General features: G+C 35.9%; 1 protein-coding gene across 3 annotated transcripts in view; it reads right to left on the reverse strand.

Annotated features, from left to right (window-relative positions):
- GPSM2 (G protein signaling modulator 2) overlaps window positions 1-18,064 on the reverse strand; it is a 62,836-nt gene that overhangs the window by 24,116 nt on the left and 20,656 nt on the right. For all 3 annotated transcript variants that reach the window (XM_019919694.2, XM_019919692.2, XM_019919696.3), the window contains 8 exons: window positions 16,061-16,282; window positions 15,543-15,678; window positions 15,044-15,186; window positions 14,389-14,512; window positions 14,158-14,273; window positions 11,529-11,684; window positions 10,300-10,408; window positions 9,305-9,434 (listed from right to left, as the gene is read on the reverse strand). In XM_019919694.2, the coding sequence (XP_019775253.1) occupies window positions 9,305-9,434; window positions 10,300-10,408; window positions 11,529-11,684; window positions 14,158-14,273; window positions 14,389-14,512; window positions 15,044-15,186; window positions 15,543-15,678; window positions 16,061-16,282 (1,136 nt within the window). The remainder of the gene's footprint in view (window positions 1-9,304; window positions 9,435-10,299; window positions 10,409-11,528; window positions 11,685-14,157; window positions 14,274-14,388; window positions 14,513-15,043; window positions 15,187-15,542; window positions 15,679-16,060; window positions 16,283-18,064) is intronic.

The following is an 18,064-nucleotide window of genomic DNA, read 5'->3' on the forward strand; positions in this document are numbered from 1 at the left end:
GCAACTGACAAAGGATTAATCTCCAAAATATACAAGTAGCTTATGCAGCTCAGTATCAAGAAAACAAACAACCCAATCCAAAAACGGGCAGAAGACCTAAATAGACATTTCTCCAAAGAAGATATACAGATTGCTAACAAACACATGAAAGCATGCTCAACATCCCTAATCATTAGAGAAATGCAAATCAAAACTGCAATGAAAAAAAAAAAAAAAAAAGGGCTTCCCTGGTGGCGCAGTGATTGATTGAGAGTCCGCCTGCCGATGCAGGGGACACGGGTTCGTGCCCCGGTCTGGGAAGATCCCACATGCCGCGGAGCGGCTGGGCCCGTGGGCCCGTGGGCCATGGCCGCTGGGCCTGCATGCCCGGAGCCTGTGCTCCGCAACGCAAGAGGCCACAATAGCGGGAGGCCACAACAGGGAGAGGCCCGCGTACCGCAAAAAAATAAAATAAAATAAAATTAAACAAACAAACAAACAAAAAAACTGCAGTGAGATGTCACCTCACACTGGTCAGAATGGCCATCATAAAAATATCTACAAACAATAAATGCTGGAGAGGGTGTGGAGAAAAGGGAACCCTCCTGCACTGTTGGTGGGAATGTAAATTGTTACTGCCACTATGGAGAACAGTATGGAGGTTCCTTAAAAAACTACAAATAGAACTACCATACAACCCAGCAATCCCACTACTGGGCATATACCCTGAGAAAACCATAATTCAAAAAGAGTCATGTACCATAATGCTCATTGCAGCTCTATTTACAATAGCCAGGACATGGAAGCAACTAAGTGTCCATCGACAGATGAATGGATAAAGAAGATGTGGCACATATATACAAAGGAATACTACTCAGCCATAAAAAGAAATGAAATTGAGTTATTTGTAGTGAGGTGGATGGACCTAGAGTCTGTCATATAGAGTGAAGTAAGTCAGAAAGAGAAAAACAAATACCATATGCTAACACATATATGTGGAATCTAAAAAAAAAAAAAGGTTCTGAAGAACAAACTAGGGGCAGGACAGGAATAAAGACGCAGACGTAGAGAATGGACTTGAGGACACAGGGATGGGGAAGGGTAAGCTGGGACAAAGTGAGAGAGTGGCATGGACATATATACACTTCCAAATGTAAAGTAGATACCTAGTGGGAAGCAGTCGCATAGCACAGGGAGATCAGCTAGGTGCTTTGTGTCCACCTAGAAGGGTGGGATAGGGAGGGTGGGAGGGAGATGCAAGAGGGAGGAGATATGGGGATGTATGTATATGTATAGCTAATTCACTCTGTTACATAGCAGAAACTAACACACCAATGTAAAGCAATTATACTCCAATAAAGATGTTAAAAAAAAAAGATTGTTGCTCCACTTCATAAGCTACATTTTAAACAGGAAGTGCTCTAATTATCTTCTTTGAGGCATGGTGATAGTAGGAACTGGTTCCCACACGTTATTCTACTCAGACAGTTTTATTCTGGGAATAGTGTTGTAGGAAATAGATTAAAAATATTAAATTACTTTTGAATACATACCATCAGAAAACAAATACTCACATAATGTGGTTGTTACTGTTTATGATGTCAAGAATTTTCTTCCCTGATAAGAAACTCTTGAAGATAAAGAATGAAATAAATACATCTTCTAAAACAATAAGCTCACAAAATAATGAGGCTGGTTGCAGTGCTCTCAGAGTTTAACTGGAAAACATAGTCACTGAGAAGGTAATTTGTACTATGACTATAAATTTTTGTGAAGAGTCATCATCTGTAACAAGCCTTTTACTTCATTTATTCTTAGCTATTTCACATAAAGAGAAAAAATTTTTCTTAAAGAAACTGGATGCACTAGAAAGTAATGAAATCTAAAGTCATTCATTTTGTACAAAGTGAATCTGTAAACCTCTCCAGTTGCTACTCTTTCAGTCCCTTTCTTTGAGATTTTTACTTGACGGGGGTGGGGTAAGGGAACGTAGTTTCTCAACAAATTGCCTTCTTTCCATAAGTAGTTCCTACCCTGGGTTTTCTTGTCACAAAAATCTGTAACTTTTCCAACTCCGAAAATTATTTCGTCAAATTGTGTATCATGTGCTGCTTACTTTGTAAAACAGAACTTTGAAAAGCAAAAAAAAAAAAAAAAAAAAAAAGAAAAAGAAACCACAACTGACACATTAACTCCCCCTTTTGTAATTCCCCCTATAACTTCCCTCTTCCTCCCTAAGTTTTTATATTTTCATTACATATGTATATATCTCTAAGCAATGGAGCTTATTATATAACATTACATACTGTGTATGTTCTCTAACTTGCTTTCTATGAGCAATCTCATGTTTGTGAGATTCATCCACGTTGGTATGAGTAGTTTAATTTTCATTGCGATTTTAGGACAAGGAAAGCATATACCCTTTCTATTGGTGACAGCTATTTAGGTTGCTTCCAATCATTTGTCATTATAAGCAATATTACTACAGAAATTCTTGGAAATATCTCCTCGTGTACATGAGCAAGGCTTTGTTCCAGTCTGGGTAACAGATGAGTGTAACTGGGAGTGGAACTGCTAGATCATATGGTTGGTACATCTTCAACTCTACCAGAATATTGCCAGACTACTCTTTTGAATACACCAATTTCTACTCCTATCAACACTGCATAAAAGTTTCTATTACCTGTATTGTTTCAATACTGGTGTCATCAGGCCTTTTAATTTTCATCCACCTCATCCACCAATATTACCTCACTATGGTTTTCCCTGATTAGTTAAATACCTTTTCACATATTTATGGGCTATTTGTGTTTCTTCTGTTCATCACTTTTGCCTATCTTTTAGTTAGGTTATTTGTCTTGTTTTTAATTCATAGGAGTTCTTATAAATTGAGGATACAAATCCTTTTTTAATCATCTGTGTGGCAAATGTCCTTTCAGTTTGTGTTTTATCACTTTACAGTTTCTTTTAATGAAATGAAGTTCTTAATTTCAGTGTCAATCTTTTTCGTAATGGTTTTGTTTTTGTGGGGTTTTTTGTTTGTTTTTGTGTTTTGAGAAATCCTTTCCCTCTCTGATATCATGAAGATATTCTCCTTTATTTTCAGAGGTAGTACAGCATACTGATTGAACAGACCAATCACTCATTGTGATATGACCTTGGGCAACTACCTCTCTGTGATTTTCTCATTTGTATAGGACAACTATACCTACCTCATAGATCACTGTGTGATGACAAATGCACCATCATCTGTAAAGGGGTCCGTATAATGCCTGGTAAGTAGTAAGCATTCAGCAAGTGTTAGCTGGCTGATCATAATTATTGCTCTAAATCTGTCTTCCATACTTAAATCCTTGATCCATCAAGAATTTATTTTTGTGTGCTATTAATTTCCATATATGCAAGGATTATAAATATAGACTCTATATTCCATTCCATTGGTCTATTTGTCTCTATGCCAGTAACACACTGTCTTCATTACTGTAGCTTTATAATCTTTATATCTGTAGAGAAAGCACTTCTCATCTCTTGTTTTTCATCAGGAATGTTTTGGCTTTGAGTTCTTAGCCCTTTTTTCTTTCATATACATTCATGAATGACCTGGTCAAATTCCACAAAAAAACTGCCATTATTTGCTTGGCAGCACACTGAATTTATATCAATTTGGGAAGAACTGACATCCTTTAAAATATTTAGTTTTCTGATAGGCGCAATTCCTGAGAGAAATGTGTTTAGATTTCCCCTTATGGTTCTGGATTTTCCCATTTCTCCTTTTAGTTTAGTCAGTTTTGCTTTATGTACACTGAAGCTTTGTTATTAGGCTTGCTAGATACATACAAATTTAAGGCTTTTATCTTCCTGGTGAATTGAATTCTTAACCATTGTGAAGTGACTGTCTTCATTTCTAACAAAGTCTTTTGACTTAAAGTACATTTTATCTGATATTAGTACAGCTGTACCAGCTTTCTCTTGATCAGTTTTTCCATGGTATGTTTTTTCAATCCTTTTACTTTCAGGCTTAGTTGGATTTTATTCTTCTACCAATCTGATACTCCTGGTCCTTTAAATGGAATGTTTACATTTAATAGAATTATGATATATTTGGATATTTGAGCTATTTTCTCCTTTACTATGTTTACTGGTATATTATATTAATTGATTTCCTGATATTCAGTCCACTTGAATTCCTATTTATTTGTTTTAAATACACTGTGGGTTTGGTTTGCAAATATTTTGTTTAAAATTTTTACATCTATGTTCATAAGTAAAGATTTGCCTGTAATTTTCCTTTCTTGTACATACTGTTCTTGTCTAGTTTGGATATCAGGATATACTAGTCTCAGAAAGACTGATAAAGTGTTCCCACTTTTCTAGTTACCTATAAAATTTTATGGAAGGTTGGAATCAAGTTTCTTAAACGTTTGGTAGATCACACTTGTAAAACCACCTTGGCCAGGTATTTTCTCAGTGGAAAGATTTTAAATGACTCATCAAATTTCCCTATGGTTCTAGGCATTAGAGATGCCATCCATTCACATTACATTCTACCATTAGATTTTTCTAGATTCAATTTTGGTAAGCTGCTTTTCTAGAAATTGTCCATTTCTCTTAGGTTTTCAAATAAAATTATTCAGGATAATCTCATCTTTTTAATGTCTGCTGCATCTACATTATATCCCCTTTTCTCTCTCTTTTTTTTTCCTCAAATAATCTTGCTGTAGATTTGTTAGTCTTTTTAAAGAACCAAATTTGGGTTTTTAAAAATTTTCTCTATTGAATCTTCGTTTTAAATTCATTAATTTCTGCTATTATTTCTTGCCTTCTACTTTCTTTTGAGTTTTTTGTTTTTTGTTTTGTTTTTAACTTTTTAAAAGCTGGATACTTAGGTCACTGAGTCTCTTTCCTTTTAAAATATGATACAATATAAATTTTGCTCTAAGAACTAATGTAAGTTGTATCACATAAATTATAATTCAGTCCTAAGTCATTTTCTAATTTTATTTATGATTTCTTCTTAAATCATACCATAAGTTACTTAGAAGTGTGTATTTTCCAATGAATATGTTTTATACATTATCTTCTTGTTAATTTCTAACTGAACTGCACTGTGCTCAGGGCATGAAATCTATGTGATACAGATTCCTTCAAATTTGTTGGTTTGGCATGTGGTCAAATTTTTGGACCTGTTTCATGAATGTTTTAAAAGAATGTGAATTGATTAGTTCCTTGACACAGTATTCTGTATGTCCATTAAATCAGTGTGACCCATATTTTTAACTGTGACTCACATTAAGAAATACATTTGGAATCTAAAAAAATAAAACGAATAAAAATGAGAAAACAGAAACAGACTCACAGATACAGGCAAGAAACTAATGGTTATCAGTGGGGAAAGAGAAAAGGAGAGGGGCAAGATAGGAGTAGGGTATTAAGAGGTACAAACTACAATGTATAAAACGAATAACATGCAAGGATATACTGTACAACACAGGGAATATAGCCAATGTTTTATAATAACTTTAAATGGAATATAATCTATAAAAATTTTGAATCACTATGTTGTACACCTGAAACTAACATAATAATGTAGATCCACTATAACTTTAAAAAATACATTTGTGGGCTCCCCTGGTGGCGCAGTGGTTGAGAGTCCGCCTGCCAATGCAGGGGACGCGGGTTCGTGCCCCGGTCCGGGAGGATCCCACATGTCGCGGAGCGGCTGGGCCCGTGAGCCATGGCCGCTGAGCCTGCGCGTCTGGAGCCTGTGCTATGCGACGGGAGAGGCCACAACAGTGAGAGGCCCGCGTACCGCAAAAAAAAAAAAAAAAAACAAAAAAAACATTTGCATTGCAACCCTGAATACACTTAAATGTAGAACAAAATCTCCACACAACAGTACTTGCCCTTATTATGTATGATAACCGCATTAACATGTATGTATGTGGGTGTGTATGTATTTAATGTTAGTTGCAACACCTGAGATTGATTTTATAACTCATTAAATGGGTCAAACACATAATTTGAAAACACATCAAGCCCATTAATTGTGCTGGTCAAATCCTCTATATTATTACTGATATCTGACTCCTGATTTTTACCTATCAATTACTGAGAGGTACGTTAAAATCACATTAAGCTAGAAGTATCAGCTAAGACGGACTCTGAAGCCAGACTGACTAGGTTGAACTCCCATCTCTACCACTTAAAAAGGTAACCCCAGGAAATTTACTTAACCTCTCCTGCCTCCTAGAGTTGTTAGGATTAAATCAGTTAAAACAGGCAAAGCACTGCCTGCGCACATAGTAAGCACTCAATAATTGTTAGCTATTATTATTTTTTTCAAATCTGCATGATCATTTTTGTTATTCCTTTGTTTCAATTCTGTTATTCCTGTAAACATTTAATCATAGTCATTTTATACCCTGAAGATCTTGGTGACCTGATTTTGCTTTTGTTTGTTTTCTTACTCCTTTTGGCTTGTTTCTTTAGGTATTTGGTAATTTTGTTATTGTTGTTGTTGTGAGTCTTTATAGGCCTGGATAAAGGATGGCTTGCTTACCTCCAGAAAACATTTGCTCTTACTTCTGCTAAGTCCCTAGGAGTATTTCTACTTTAGTATTTCTAAAGTGCTTTCAAAAGCACTTTAATGGATTGGGCTTTCTTATACTGTGCAGATAGAATAAATCAAATTCCAAACCAGTGTGTAGACAGGCTTATGAATTCAGATTCTTATGGGAGACTCCTTTCCTCCACCCTGAGCCAACACCAGAAATATACAAGTTTTCTTGTTTCTTTTGGCTGCACCACATGGCATGCGGGATTTTCATTCCCCGACTAGGGCTTGAACCCGTGCCCCCCCCTGCAGTGGAAGCATGGAGTCTTAACCACTGGACTGCCAGAGAAGTCCCTATACAAGTTTTCTTGCAGTTCCTTTAGCCAGCAGATTTTTCCAGGCACTAGGGATATAGCAATGAACCTAACAGACCAAAAAATACCTGTCTTCATGGAGCCAAAGTGAGCAGGGGGTGTGGGAGGAAATGATAAAGCAGTCTGGGCCCGGATTACAGGGCCTTTTAGCCACGATGAGGACTGAAGATTTGGTTCCAGGTATGATGGGAAGTCACTGGAGGGTTCTGAGCAGAGGAATGACATGACTTGATTCATATTTTAAAAAAGCACTCTGGCTGCCCTGTGGAAGTCAGTGTGAGGGATCAACAGCGGAAACAAAAGAAACAGTTGCAAGGCTAATGCTCTGCTGGGAGATGTTGGCAGCTTGTACTAAGATTGTTGCAGTGTACATTGTAAGAGAGATTAGGGATGTATTTTGAAGGTAGGGTTTCTGATATGTTGGATGTAGGAGTGGGTGGGAGAAAGGGAACAAGGATGGCCCTTAGGTTTTTGGCCTGAACACTGGTGTGAATCATGGTACCATTTCCTGAGACAGGGCAGACTAAAGCAAGAACGTGTTTGGGGAGAAAAAAACAATTGATCCATTTTGGATGTGTTAAGTTTTAGATGCCAATTAGATATTCAAGTGGAAATGTTAAACATATGAAACTCTAACTCAAGAGAGAAATTATGACTGGAAATACCAATTTGAAAATCATCAGCATATAGATGATATAAAAGCCAACCGACTGAATGAAATCATCTAGAGTTGTGCTGTCTGATATAGTAGCCACTAGCCACATGTGGCTTTTAAAACTTTAATTAAAATTAAATAATATTTAAAAATTCACTTCTTTTTGCATTGGCCACATTTCAAGTGCTCAACAGTCACATATGGCTAGAGGCTACTATACTGGACAGCACAGATACAGAACATTTCCATCTTCACAGAAAGTTCTATTAGAAGCACTGATCTAGAGTGTAGGATAAGAGGAAAAAGGATAAAATCAGGAGGAAGGATATGGATGGACAGAAGATAGAGAAGGAGAGAGGGAAGAGGGAAGGGAGAAGAGGTCCAGCAACAGAACCCCAGGTACTACAAATGTCAAGGATTGGAAAGATGAGGAAGAGAGGGGAGTTATGAAGACAGAGTGGCCAGTGAGGTGGAGGTAAGCCAGAAAGAGGGTGATCCTGGAGGCCAAACGAACAAAGCACTATGAGGAGGGAATGATCAGCTACAGGAAATATTGCTGAGAAATCAAATATGCGGACATCTAAAACTGATCAACGTATTTGGTAAATTGGAGTTCTCCGGTAACCTTGAAAAGGTTTTAGTATCATCATGGGGCCAAAGCCAGAGTCCAGTGGTTTGAAGAGAGAATGGGAGGTGAGGAAGTAAAGACAAGGAACAGTGATGTTATTTTCAAGTTTTGTTGTAAAGGGAAACAAAGGAATAGGTCTATAGCTAGAGCGGTCCACGAGGACAAGTGATAATTTGTTAAAATATGAGAGCTATTACAACTTAACCAACTTGAAAATTAAACACAGGAAAACCTTTTAGCCCATTATTCAATTACAAAGTACATGGTCCAGTTTACTATACTGTTCATACTTCAATATCATTTTTCAATTAAATGTTCTTTCAAAGTCTTAGATGACTAGCCACTAATTTCTTTTTCCTCTTCCTTTTCTTTGTATGGGTTAAAGGAGGATATTGGGAAGATAAAAGCTAGATTTTTCACTGACTTTCAAGTTCAAAACATCTGTCTGTGTCAGTAATTTTTTTTCAGACTAAGAATTTTTTAAGCCTTGTCTGGATCTTTAAAATGGATCTCACATAGAGTTACATATAGATGGTATCCAAAAATGTGGTTCTACTTTTTGTTCCTTTTCATTTTTTTAATCAACAGTAGGTGTTTTTTTTTCACTTAGAAACAGAGACATTATAGCATATTTTTTTCTTATAGCAATGTCAAAACCAAATCAGCACCTAAAGAAAATTTCTGGGTTTTCTGAATTAAAAAAATAAAAAATCCTAAGAGATTCCCCCTTAGAAATGAAACGGGGGGAATAAAAGCTAAACAAAAATCAAATACGTAAAGACATTTGAAACAAAGAGGTTAAACAGTAAAATGTTTTAATTTTCACATCTTCACATTTATAAATTTTTGAGTGAGCCTAGAGATACAGAATTTAAATGTATTTAAAAAATATTTAAACAAAATAGTTATACCTTTACCATTTCTAAGTTCATGATAAAAGCTATAAAATACTGTATTCCATACTGATAAATTAATGGGACAGTGGTAAAGCAAAAAAGTATAATAGTTGAGCTTCCTATGTTATATATCTCTCTGGATATGGTAAACATGAGATAAGTAACTTAAATGTAAATCTTGAGGATAAAGAAATTGGGTTTTGAAGACCTAATACTTACCATGCAAACTGTTATCAACTTCAATATTTTCAGACATCATTGAATTGTTTGTGCTGTAGCTCAGCCCAAGAACCATTTGAAGATCTGAGAGATTGAGTTGTGCTGTTAGTTCACCACTTCTATCCCCAACCTACAACCATAAGCATTTATACTTTAGAGTAGTATTTAAAGTAAAGAATGGTGAAGATTAGTTGAAAATGTTGTCAACCTAAAACTGGAAGAAACTAGAGAGATGAAAATAGTTATTTTAAAATTATAATACTATGAATGAAATGTGTTTTTTCATTAATAGTATTTTAAAGAAGAAAAGCGACTAAAATATGACAAGAGGACAGATAATTACATTCTGCCAATTCCTTAATTCTCTAAATATTAGATTGCTCTTAATCTCTATGATCACCTTAAATAATAAAGTAGGTTACTCTGTGACACGTTAACTTGGCATCACATGAATACAATTTCCTTAGAATACTGTATTTCCATCCTATAGTAACAGTGTTTATTAAGCTAGCACTAGACATTATACTAGGTACTTTTATATATACTTTATCTCTATCTGTATAACAATTTGCAAAGCAGATATTATTATTATTCTCATTTTACAGATGAGAGAAATGATGCTCAGAAAAGTTTCCAAGCTCAAATAGCCAGCAAATGGCAGAACTGTAACAGGAACCAGTTCTTGATTCTAAGAGCCATGTTCTTCCTTTCATACCATGCTATTTTTCCACGTAGAGATGGGGGGACAGTGGAGGCACATGTTAGTAATTCTCCCATTCCTCCATGCTCAGCCCTTCCTTCCTGTCTTCCTACATCAAGGCCAGTGCAAACATACCCCTGATCTGTATCTCAAAATGCTCTGTGTAGTTCTTATGCCAAGAGAACAATATATAATTAAATTTATTACTCAGCCATATAGGAGCATTCTAGAGAAATAATAGGGCTGCAGATCTGTGAATCGCAATAGCACAGATAACAATTTTTTAGTTTCATACCTCTCTTGAAATTTCCAAGTGCTTTTCAGCAAAATGCATCGCTTGATCATGATTTCCTAGAGCTGTGTATGCATTTCCTAAGCTCCAACATGCTCTTCCTTCACCAATTCTACAAAATAATTCAAAGCTAACATGCAGTTATCTGAAAGGAGGTCTGTGTGAAGAATAAAATCTATCTAGTAGTAATTAAAGGCATAAACAATGCTTTGGATTTATTTGGTCTTTCTTATAAAGAACAAACTATCATAATACTAGAGACATACAGTTGGCCTGCTTCAGGTTCCACATCCATGGATTCAACCGTTATCTGAGAAACCCCCCGGATACAGCCAACTGTACTACACCATTTTACATAAGAGACCTGAGCTTCCATGGCTTTTGGTATCCATAGGGATCCTAGAACCAAACCCCTGCAGATATCAAGGGACGACTGTATTAGAAAAACCACATAATAATGAACTCAGAGTCAAGTTTTAAAATGGAAAACATCCTTTTTAAACATGCAGTATATTATAAATAAAGTCTCAGGGATAGGTCTTGCAGTTCAACTACCCCATTTTCTTTCCATGGCATCCTTACCAGGATTCAGTCTATAATCTTTCAGTCTGTATTTGAACACCATGAGGAAGAGAGAACTCACCTCTTGAGGTAGCATACTTCATTTTGAATAACTGTACAGAGTTCTTCATACTGAGATAAAAATCTATCCTACTAAAGCAAACATCAAAGACTAAAGTCCTGCACAGATATTGTTTCTTCATACAGTTTTTTAAAAAAAAGAAGAATTAAACATCAACATTTAAAAATCAGAAGATTTTATATGAAACTCAGGACTCGCAGCTTCTCTTGAAAAAAGAGGCGGCTCTGGATCCTCATTCCTTCCAGGCAACACTTAGCTGGAATTGAATAGCAGCTGTCCCCTTAACACTGTTGGGCCTATTAATTTCACTACAATTTTCACACTGATCTAGTCAGGAGGGCCTTTGCAGGCAATTGAGTTTGTGACCTATTTACTGATCTTGGTTCAAGGTTATATGAAACCATTCTAATCCTCTCCAGCCCTTCAAACAGTAACATACAGAGGATGTTACTGAAACAGAGGAAATACCTTAAAAAGGAATTAAAAAGAAAACAAAGGAAACAAAAAAGAAATTTAAAGGAAATATTCTAGGGATTCAACAATGTATCTATATTTTATCATAACTATAGTAAAAAGGTATATAACTTACCTATCATTTAGCTCTTGAGCAATTGCTAAGTGCTTTAGATGATAGTCAATGGCCTTTTCATAGTCTTGAAGTAAAGTATATGTGTTTCCAAGACTGTAGCAAGACTGTGCTTCTACAGCTCTGTCTTTAAGCTGTCGAGCCAATAGTAGTGTCTTTCTGAAAAAAGAAATTAATTCTTACATAATGGCTATTATAACTATATTGGCTACAATAACCATAAAATAAAACTCACTTTTCCTCCTGCCTTTAAAGTAAATCTGTTTTAGATCCTAATATCCCATATTTTCTCTATTACTTCTAGATAAAATGAAAAGATGTCCTTGAAACACAAAAAGCAAATCCAGACTTTTAGAATAAATGTAGGAGTCCTATTAATTCCCCAGAGAAAAGGAGAACAGATGCATGAGATCAAGTGCCTCTGAAGATTAACACAGTATTTTTAACATTAAAAAAACACTTTCGCTGTTGCAGTGCAATAACGTAAAGTTAAGTTTGTCCACATACCCTCTCTTTTCAATCATACTGTTGCCTTTACATTTTGTCAAAATTGAAAATACTTAGTTAAAATTGTTATGTATAGGCCATTAGTCACTGATTCATGAAAAATATTAAATGCTACATTTAAATATTAACCAAATTCTCCTTGTGAAATCAATGAGAACCTAGTGTAGCAATTAAGAGCATGGACCCTAGAGCTAGGCTGACTGGGTTCAAATCCCAACTTTGTCAGTTAGTAGCTCTGTGACTGGGGCAGGTCACTCACCCTCTCTATTCACTAATTTCCTTTTACATAAAATGGGGAAAACACCTCACAGGGGTTTGTGAGGATTAAATGAATTAGTATATATAACGTGCTTAGAATAGCATCTTGCTCACAATAGATGCTAATAAATGTTAATATGTTTTGTTATTATTATCATCCGTGTTAAATCTACAGATGCTTTTTGGATCCAGTAATTTAAATGACTCTTTCCTATAATTTCTGCCAAACAGTATAAATACTTCATATCATTTATAACTATATGATAATGTGATAGTTTTTTTTAAGCAAACAAACCTGAAATTATATGTTTAATGATGATACCTTTAAAGCTGTTACCTTGGGAGGCTACCCGCTTGTTCTAACATTGCCTGCCCTCTCAAACACTTTTGGAAGACTTTTGGAATTGCTTCCGGCCCTGTGGCACAACCCTTTCTGGCACGCTGTTATTCTTTGAGAGTACAGCTAATTTGTAAATGGTTGGAAGTCTTTCCGGAACCAAACTCAATTACTAAAGTAGGTTTACCAAACTACTGCTTTCAGTCCTTTCTATTATGGATCTATAATGTTAAGAGAGTTTTCTTGTATGGCCCTGAAAACACTTCCGAAGAAGAGTTCCAAAAATATTTTTAATCAATATTTTTGGAATATGTGTAAAGTTCTGAGTTCTACCTGTTTGTGGGTGTGTGGGGCAGGGGTAAATTTCATTACTTTATACTCATGCTTCTTTAGTCAGACAGCCACCATCCACTTTATTACAGAACTTTTCAGTATTTAATATAAGTACATCATTTATTAAGACTTTTCTATGTGTTTTGGATTTAAAATATAAGAAACTTTTGTATTTAAAATCAAAACATATGCTCCTTGTATAGTGATGTACTTTATTTGGAAGGATATTTCACATCTAACTAGTCATAACTAGTCAACCAACAAATATCAACCATTAGTTGAAGTTTAAAGGAGGATGGGACGACATTCTAGCTTTTTAGATGGACCTAAAGCAATTTTACCTTTTTTTTTAGATGATGAACTTTCCAGAACTCTCTCATGGATTTTTCAACAATAAAATATAAATCAATCAAGACTGTGTCTTTGGTTCAGTCAAACTGGCTTCTGCCTAAGGTCTGTATGGGCCTTCAGTTCCCACTAATTAGAGAAAGCTCTGAATAATCTAGAAAGCACAGGGCAGGCAATATGAAGCAGTTTAAACATTGCTATCATGTATGCTTCAAGTCTACAGATAGATTAAAGAGACCCTGCCACAGAAGAAGCTGGGAGTACTAACTCCTCGAGTAAGTGAACGGGGGCCTCAGCTTACAGCAAGGATCAAAGCTGGGCAGAGGGTGGGAGGATAACTGCTCGATAAGATGGTAGGATGATGGCGGGAAATTCAGTCATCACTGGAGGAAACTAGGGCATCTATTTGTTACCAAGCTTTCTTGTGGCCTCTCTGCAAAGCCGTAACTGGTGGTGGTGGTGTGGGAGCATATAACTATACACACCATACATGCTAAACAGGTTTAAAGGATTTTAAATGTTTAGAATCTCGTTTTAAAGATAAAAGCTAATAAAAATATAAAGGGGCCATACTGCTGCTATTAAATCTTAGGTACAATGATATGTATTGAGCACCGTGTGCCAGGTACTGTGCTAAATAAGTGCTTAATATATTCTTTCATTCAATCCTCATAACAATTCCAAAAGCCAAGTATTGATATCTTCCATTACAGATGAGAAGACTGAGACTTAGAAAGCCCAAGGTTCTGCTGCTTGTATGCAGCAAGAAAGGTTTAAACCCAAAGCCTATGATTCTTTGGATTGCATAACTACCCATTTTACATTTATCTACAGAAATATTAGACTAACCTATAGTATTCAGAGGCTGTTTCAAATTCACCAAGAAATATATATGCATTTCCAAGGTTGCTATATGCTCTTCTTTCAGCTGCTTTATCTCCAAATTCTTTTGCAATAAGGAGACGCTGAAACAGAAAATTTTAATTAGATGTAACTATATAATAAAACTAAAGAATAATCTAATCACTGTTCAAAACACTGATGGAGAAAACGACCTGGCTCCAAAGCCTTGCATCATACCTGCTCATGAGCTATAACTGCATCCCTGAAGTTGCCAAGGAGGTAATGCGTGTTTCCAAGATTGCCAAAGGCACGTCCTTGGGCTGCTCGGTCGCCCAAAGCAGTCACTAGTGATAGGTTTTCCCTAAGTGATAATAAAAAGTCGTGAAAAAATGAGTTTGAGAAAAACATTTATTGACTTTATTTACAAATCTAAACTCTTTATCAGGAAAAGAATATTTAAATAAGCTTACAACCATAATGTGCCACATTTAAAAGATATAGCTATGCTGGAGGGTGATTACAGGAAATAATTGGGAACATTTTACTCAACCATTCAGGTAGGTTTCTGCCCAGAGTCCAGGACAGAGTTAAACTTAGAACCCCTATAGCTAAACAGTTCTATGAAATTCTACTGATAAAAGACTAAGTTTACTCCAAATAACTTAGACTAACTATTGATGCTTCTTGTTTGTGCCATTAAGTGGCACTGGTCTGCAGTTTAAATGAAAGTTTTCCTGGGGAGGGAGGGGATTACTTCTAATACAACACTATAACATTTTGGCAATGATTTGATGGTTTATTTTACTTACTAGTCTATGATTTTAAAACCTTTGCCAAACTTAAAAACTTACTACTGGCTTGGGTGGGCCACATGACTGCTGATGCTACTCACTCATAATAATCCACGGCTGCCTGCAGAGCGTTTCTTACTTCTTCTGGAAATTCTCCTACGTCCTGAGGACCAGGGCAGCCAAAACTTTTCCCTTTGGCGTGATACACATTTCCGAGATTGTAAAGTGCTCTTGCTTCTCCCACCTAGATGAAGATAACAGCAGTTTACAATTTGAAATCAGAGGCCAGGTATTATAATGCTATCACATATATTTATTCATGAGATCCTTGACATTACGGTCAAGAGAAAGAAATGTTTACATTAGCCATCCATACAGAACCAAACACATGACTACCTATGAAAGAAGGACCTCTCGTTATTTCTTTTTTCTCATCTATTAAAAATTTTTCATTATGTTTCTCTTTTTCTTCCATTTTTCTACAAATACTTTTTTTTTGGTATTAACTTTTAGATAAACTACAGTATAATTAAATAGGATTAAAACACAAAGCAATTTCAATGAAAACATTTGGCCTACCATCTAATGTTTCCTTATTACCTTGTCGTTAAGCTCTCTGGAAATATCTAGGTGTCGCTGACAACAAACTACAGCTTCATCAAAATTCCCAAGAACCTTTAAGGTGTTTCCCAGATTACCACTAGCTTTAGCTTCCCCCAATTGGTCTCCAATAGTCCTGGGGTGAAAAAAAAAGAAAAAAAGCAAATGGTGTGTTAAAATATAAAGCAGCCAGAATACAGTTTTCCCTAGAGAACAGTTGACATGCTTAAGGTAAGAAAGACCCATTAGCCTTGAAACCTTCTTTAAATAAAAATCTTAAACTTACATTTCTGTATTTAAATTTAATTAGTTTTCATTCATTTAATTAAACTCTAGCATCATTTCACTACTATTCATTTACTTAATTAAACTGTGTTCAGCCTAAAGATTAGTTTTAAAATTCAATGCTAATAAATTAGAACTCACTAAATGTACTGAATTGTTAGTTTTTTTAATTGAATGAAAATGTGTTTTCAAGTGACAGTTAATCTAGGGAGAATTCAGCTAAAATTAATTACCTTGCAAGAGTTAAATCATGATGATGGTATTCTAATGCTTTGGCATAATCATGCAAATAGAAATAAGCATTGCCCAGCTGGCTGTAAATAGCGCTAAGTGTTTTTAGGTCTTCAGTTCCAACTTGAACTGCAGCTTCAAAGAAGGACACACCAGCACGGCAGTCTCCTGATTTACACAGACGCTCCCCTTCCAACGCCAGTTCTAGGCAAGAAGCTTCCATTCTATAAAATTATATAGGACAGACATTTACAAGATTACATTACAAATGCACCACAGTGTTTTAACTTCCAGTAATATAATTTAAATGTGGACTGTGGCTACTCTTGCTTACAACAGCAGCCTCTATCATTGAAGTATATATACATTATTGATAAAAGAGGAAACTATTATTTATAGCAAAAGCTTATTTGCCTATTCAAATGTCTCTCAGCTACAGAGGTCTTTTTTATATGATAGCTAAAGACCTCTATATGGAGCTGATGAAATAAAATTCGTGTTTTATGGCAAGATGAGAAAAATCTAAACATAAAATTTTTCTTTGACCATTTGGCCTCCTTCCTCCCCTTTATTGTGTATTGCACATCTGCATTAACCAGACATCTTTAGGAGACAACATTCCTTCTTAATCTCATCAAGGGTCACAACTCCTTAGGAGATAACCTTCCTTCTTAATCTTTAAGGGGCCACGATGACCCCATGACCCACTACTTGCTTTGTTGACCCATTACTTGCTTAGTACGTGTAAATCTGGATTGTGTAAAATGTCAATAATAAGTCATCTAATGTACAGCCCTCTGTCTCAAAAACGTACATAACTCAAACAGGCAGAACAATTCTCGGAGTTTTCTGAGAGGTGTTCCCGGGTTACAATCTTCAATTTGGCTTAAATAAAATTTTCCATTTCTTTCTTAGATCCACTGATTAATTTTTTCATCGACAGAGCTCATTTTACTTGCCTCACCCAGAGCAACCTACTTTACCAATGAGAGAATCTAGTAGTTTTTCCTAAACTGTTCTGAACTGTGGCAGACTTACAGACTTTCTGAGAGTCTGGGGAGAATAGGGGTGCCTGTGGGAGGTGAAGTCCTGTAACTAATATTCTTCTCTATCCAGGTATGCAGGTGACCTACTCAACCTGTCCATCAACCCCTCCTACCACACATCCCTATCTCATACTCGTGTCCATGCACGTGCACGAGCACACACACACCACCACCCCCTTCCCCGTCTTATCACCATAGGATCACCTATACCTTAGAAAAGCAGAGGAGCAAAATATCTTGATGCACAAGGTACACTTCTATGAAAGAACTAAGTGTTAAGAAACTTTATGTTAGGAAGCAATGATTTAAAGATCTGCAGAAATTCTAATTCTCAAAGTCTGTCACTGAATTTTAAAAGCCAGAAAAATTAAGTTACTATAAATATATCTAGGAGAAAAAGCACCATTACTTCCGATTCTAATCCTAACCTTTAGTAGATGCCCTTCACCAAAGTTGCCATTGTGTTTCTTCAACATTTTTATGATTTCTGCCACGTCTATGTACTACATAATCATTCACTTAAATGTGTTTCTAAAATTTGGCAAATTCCTTTAAATTGGCACATGCCGTGAAAAAAAAAAATCTAGTTTCATCCAAAGCAGTATCTACAAAACTGTGAGTTTGATGTGATACTTACATTCATTTTCTAATGCACCTCGAAACAAATACGGAAGTATTAAAATAAAAAAGCGAGTAAAATTACCTTATGTACCACCAGTGGTATAACACCATCCTTTGGAAGACTCTGATTTAGCTCATCAAGCATTTTAATTTTTGGAGCAGCACTAAATTATTCCTTACTACAATTGGCTTTGAGCAACTCTACCAGAGTGGTGGTTCTTGATCCTGGCTGCACAGCAGCAGAGCTCACATGGAGCATTTTTTAAAACTCCATGCTGGGTCCCACTCCCTTGGGCGTGAGGTCTGTCCCCAGTATTGTTTAAAAGCCCCCAAGTGGGC

The sequence above is a fragment of the Tursiops truncatus genome, chromosome 1 (genome assembly GCF_011762595.2).
Source record: "Tursiops truncatus isolate mTurTru1 chromosome 1, mTurTru1.mat.Y, whole genome shotgun sequence".
Lineage (NCBI taxonomy): Eukaryota > Metazoa > Chordata > Mammalia > Artiodactyla > Delphinidae > Tursiops > Tursiops truncatus.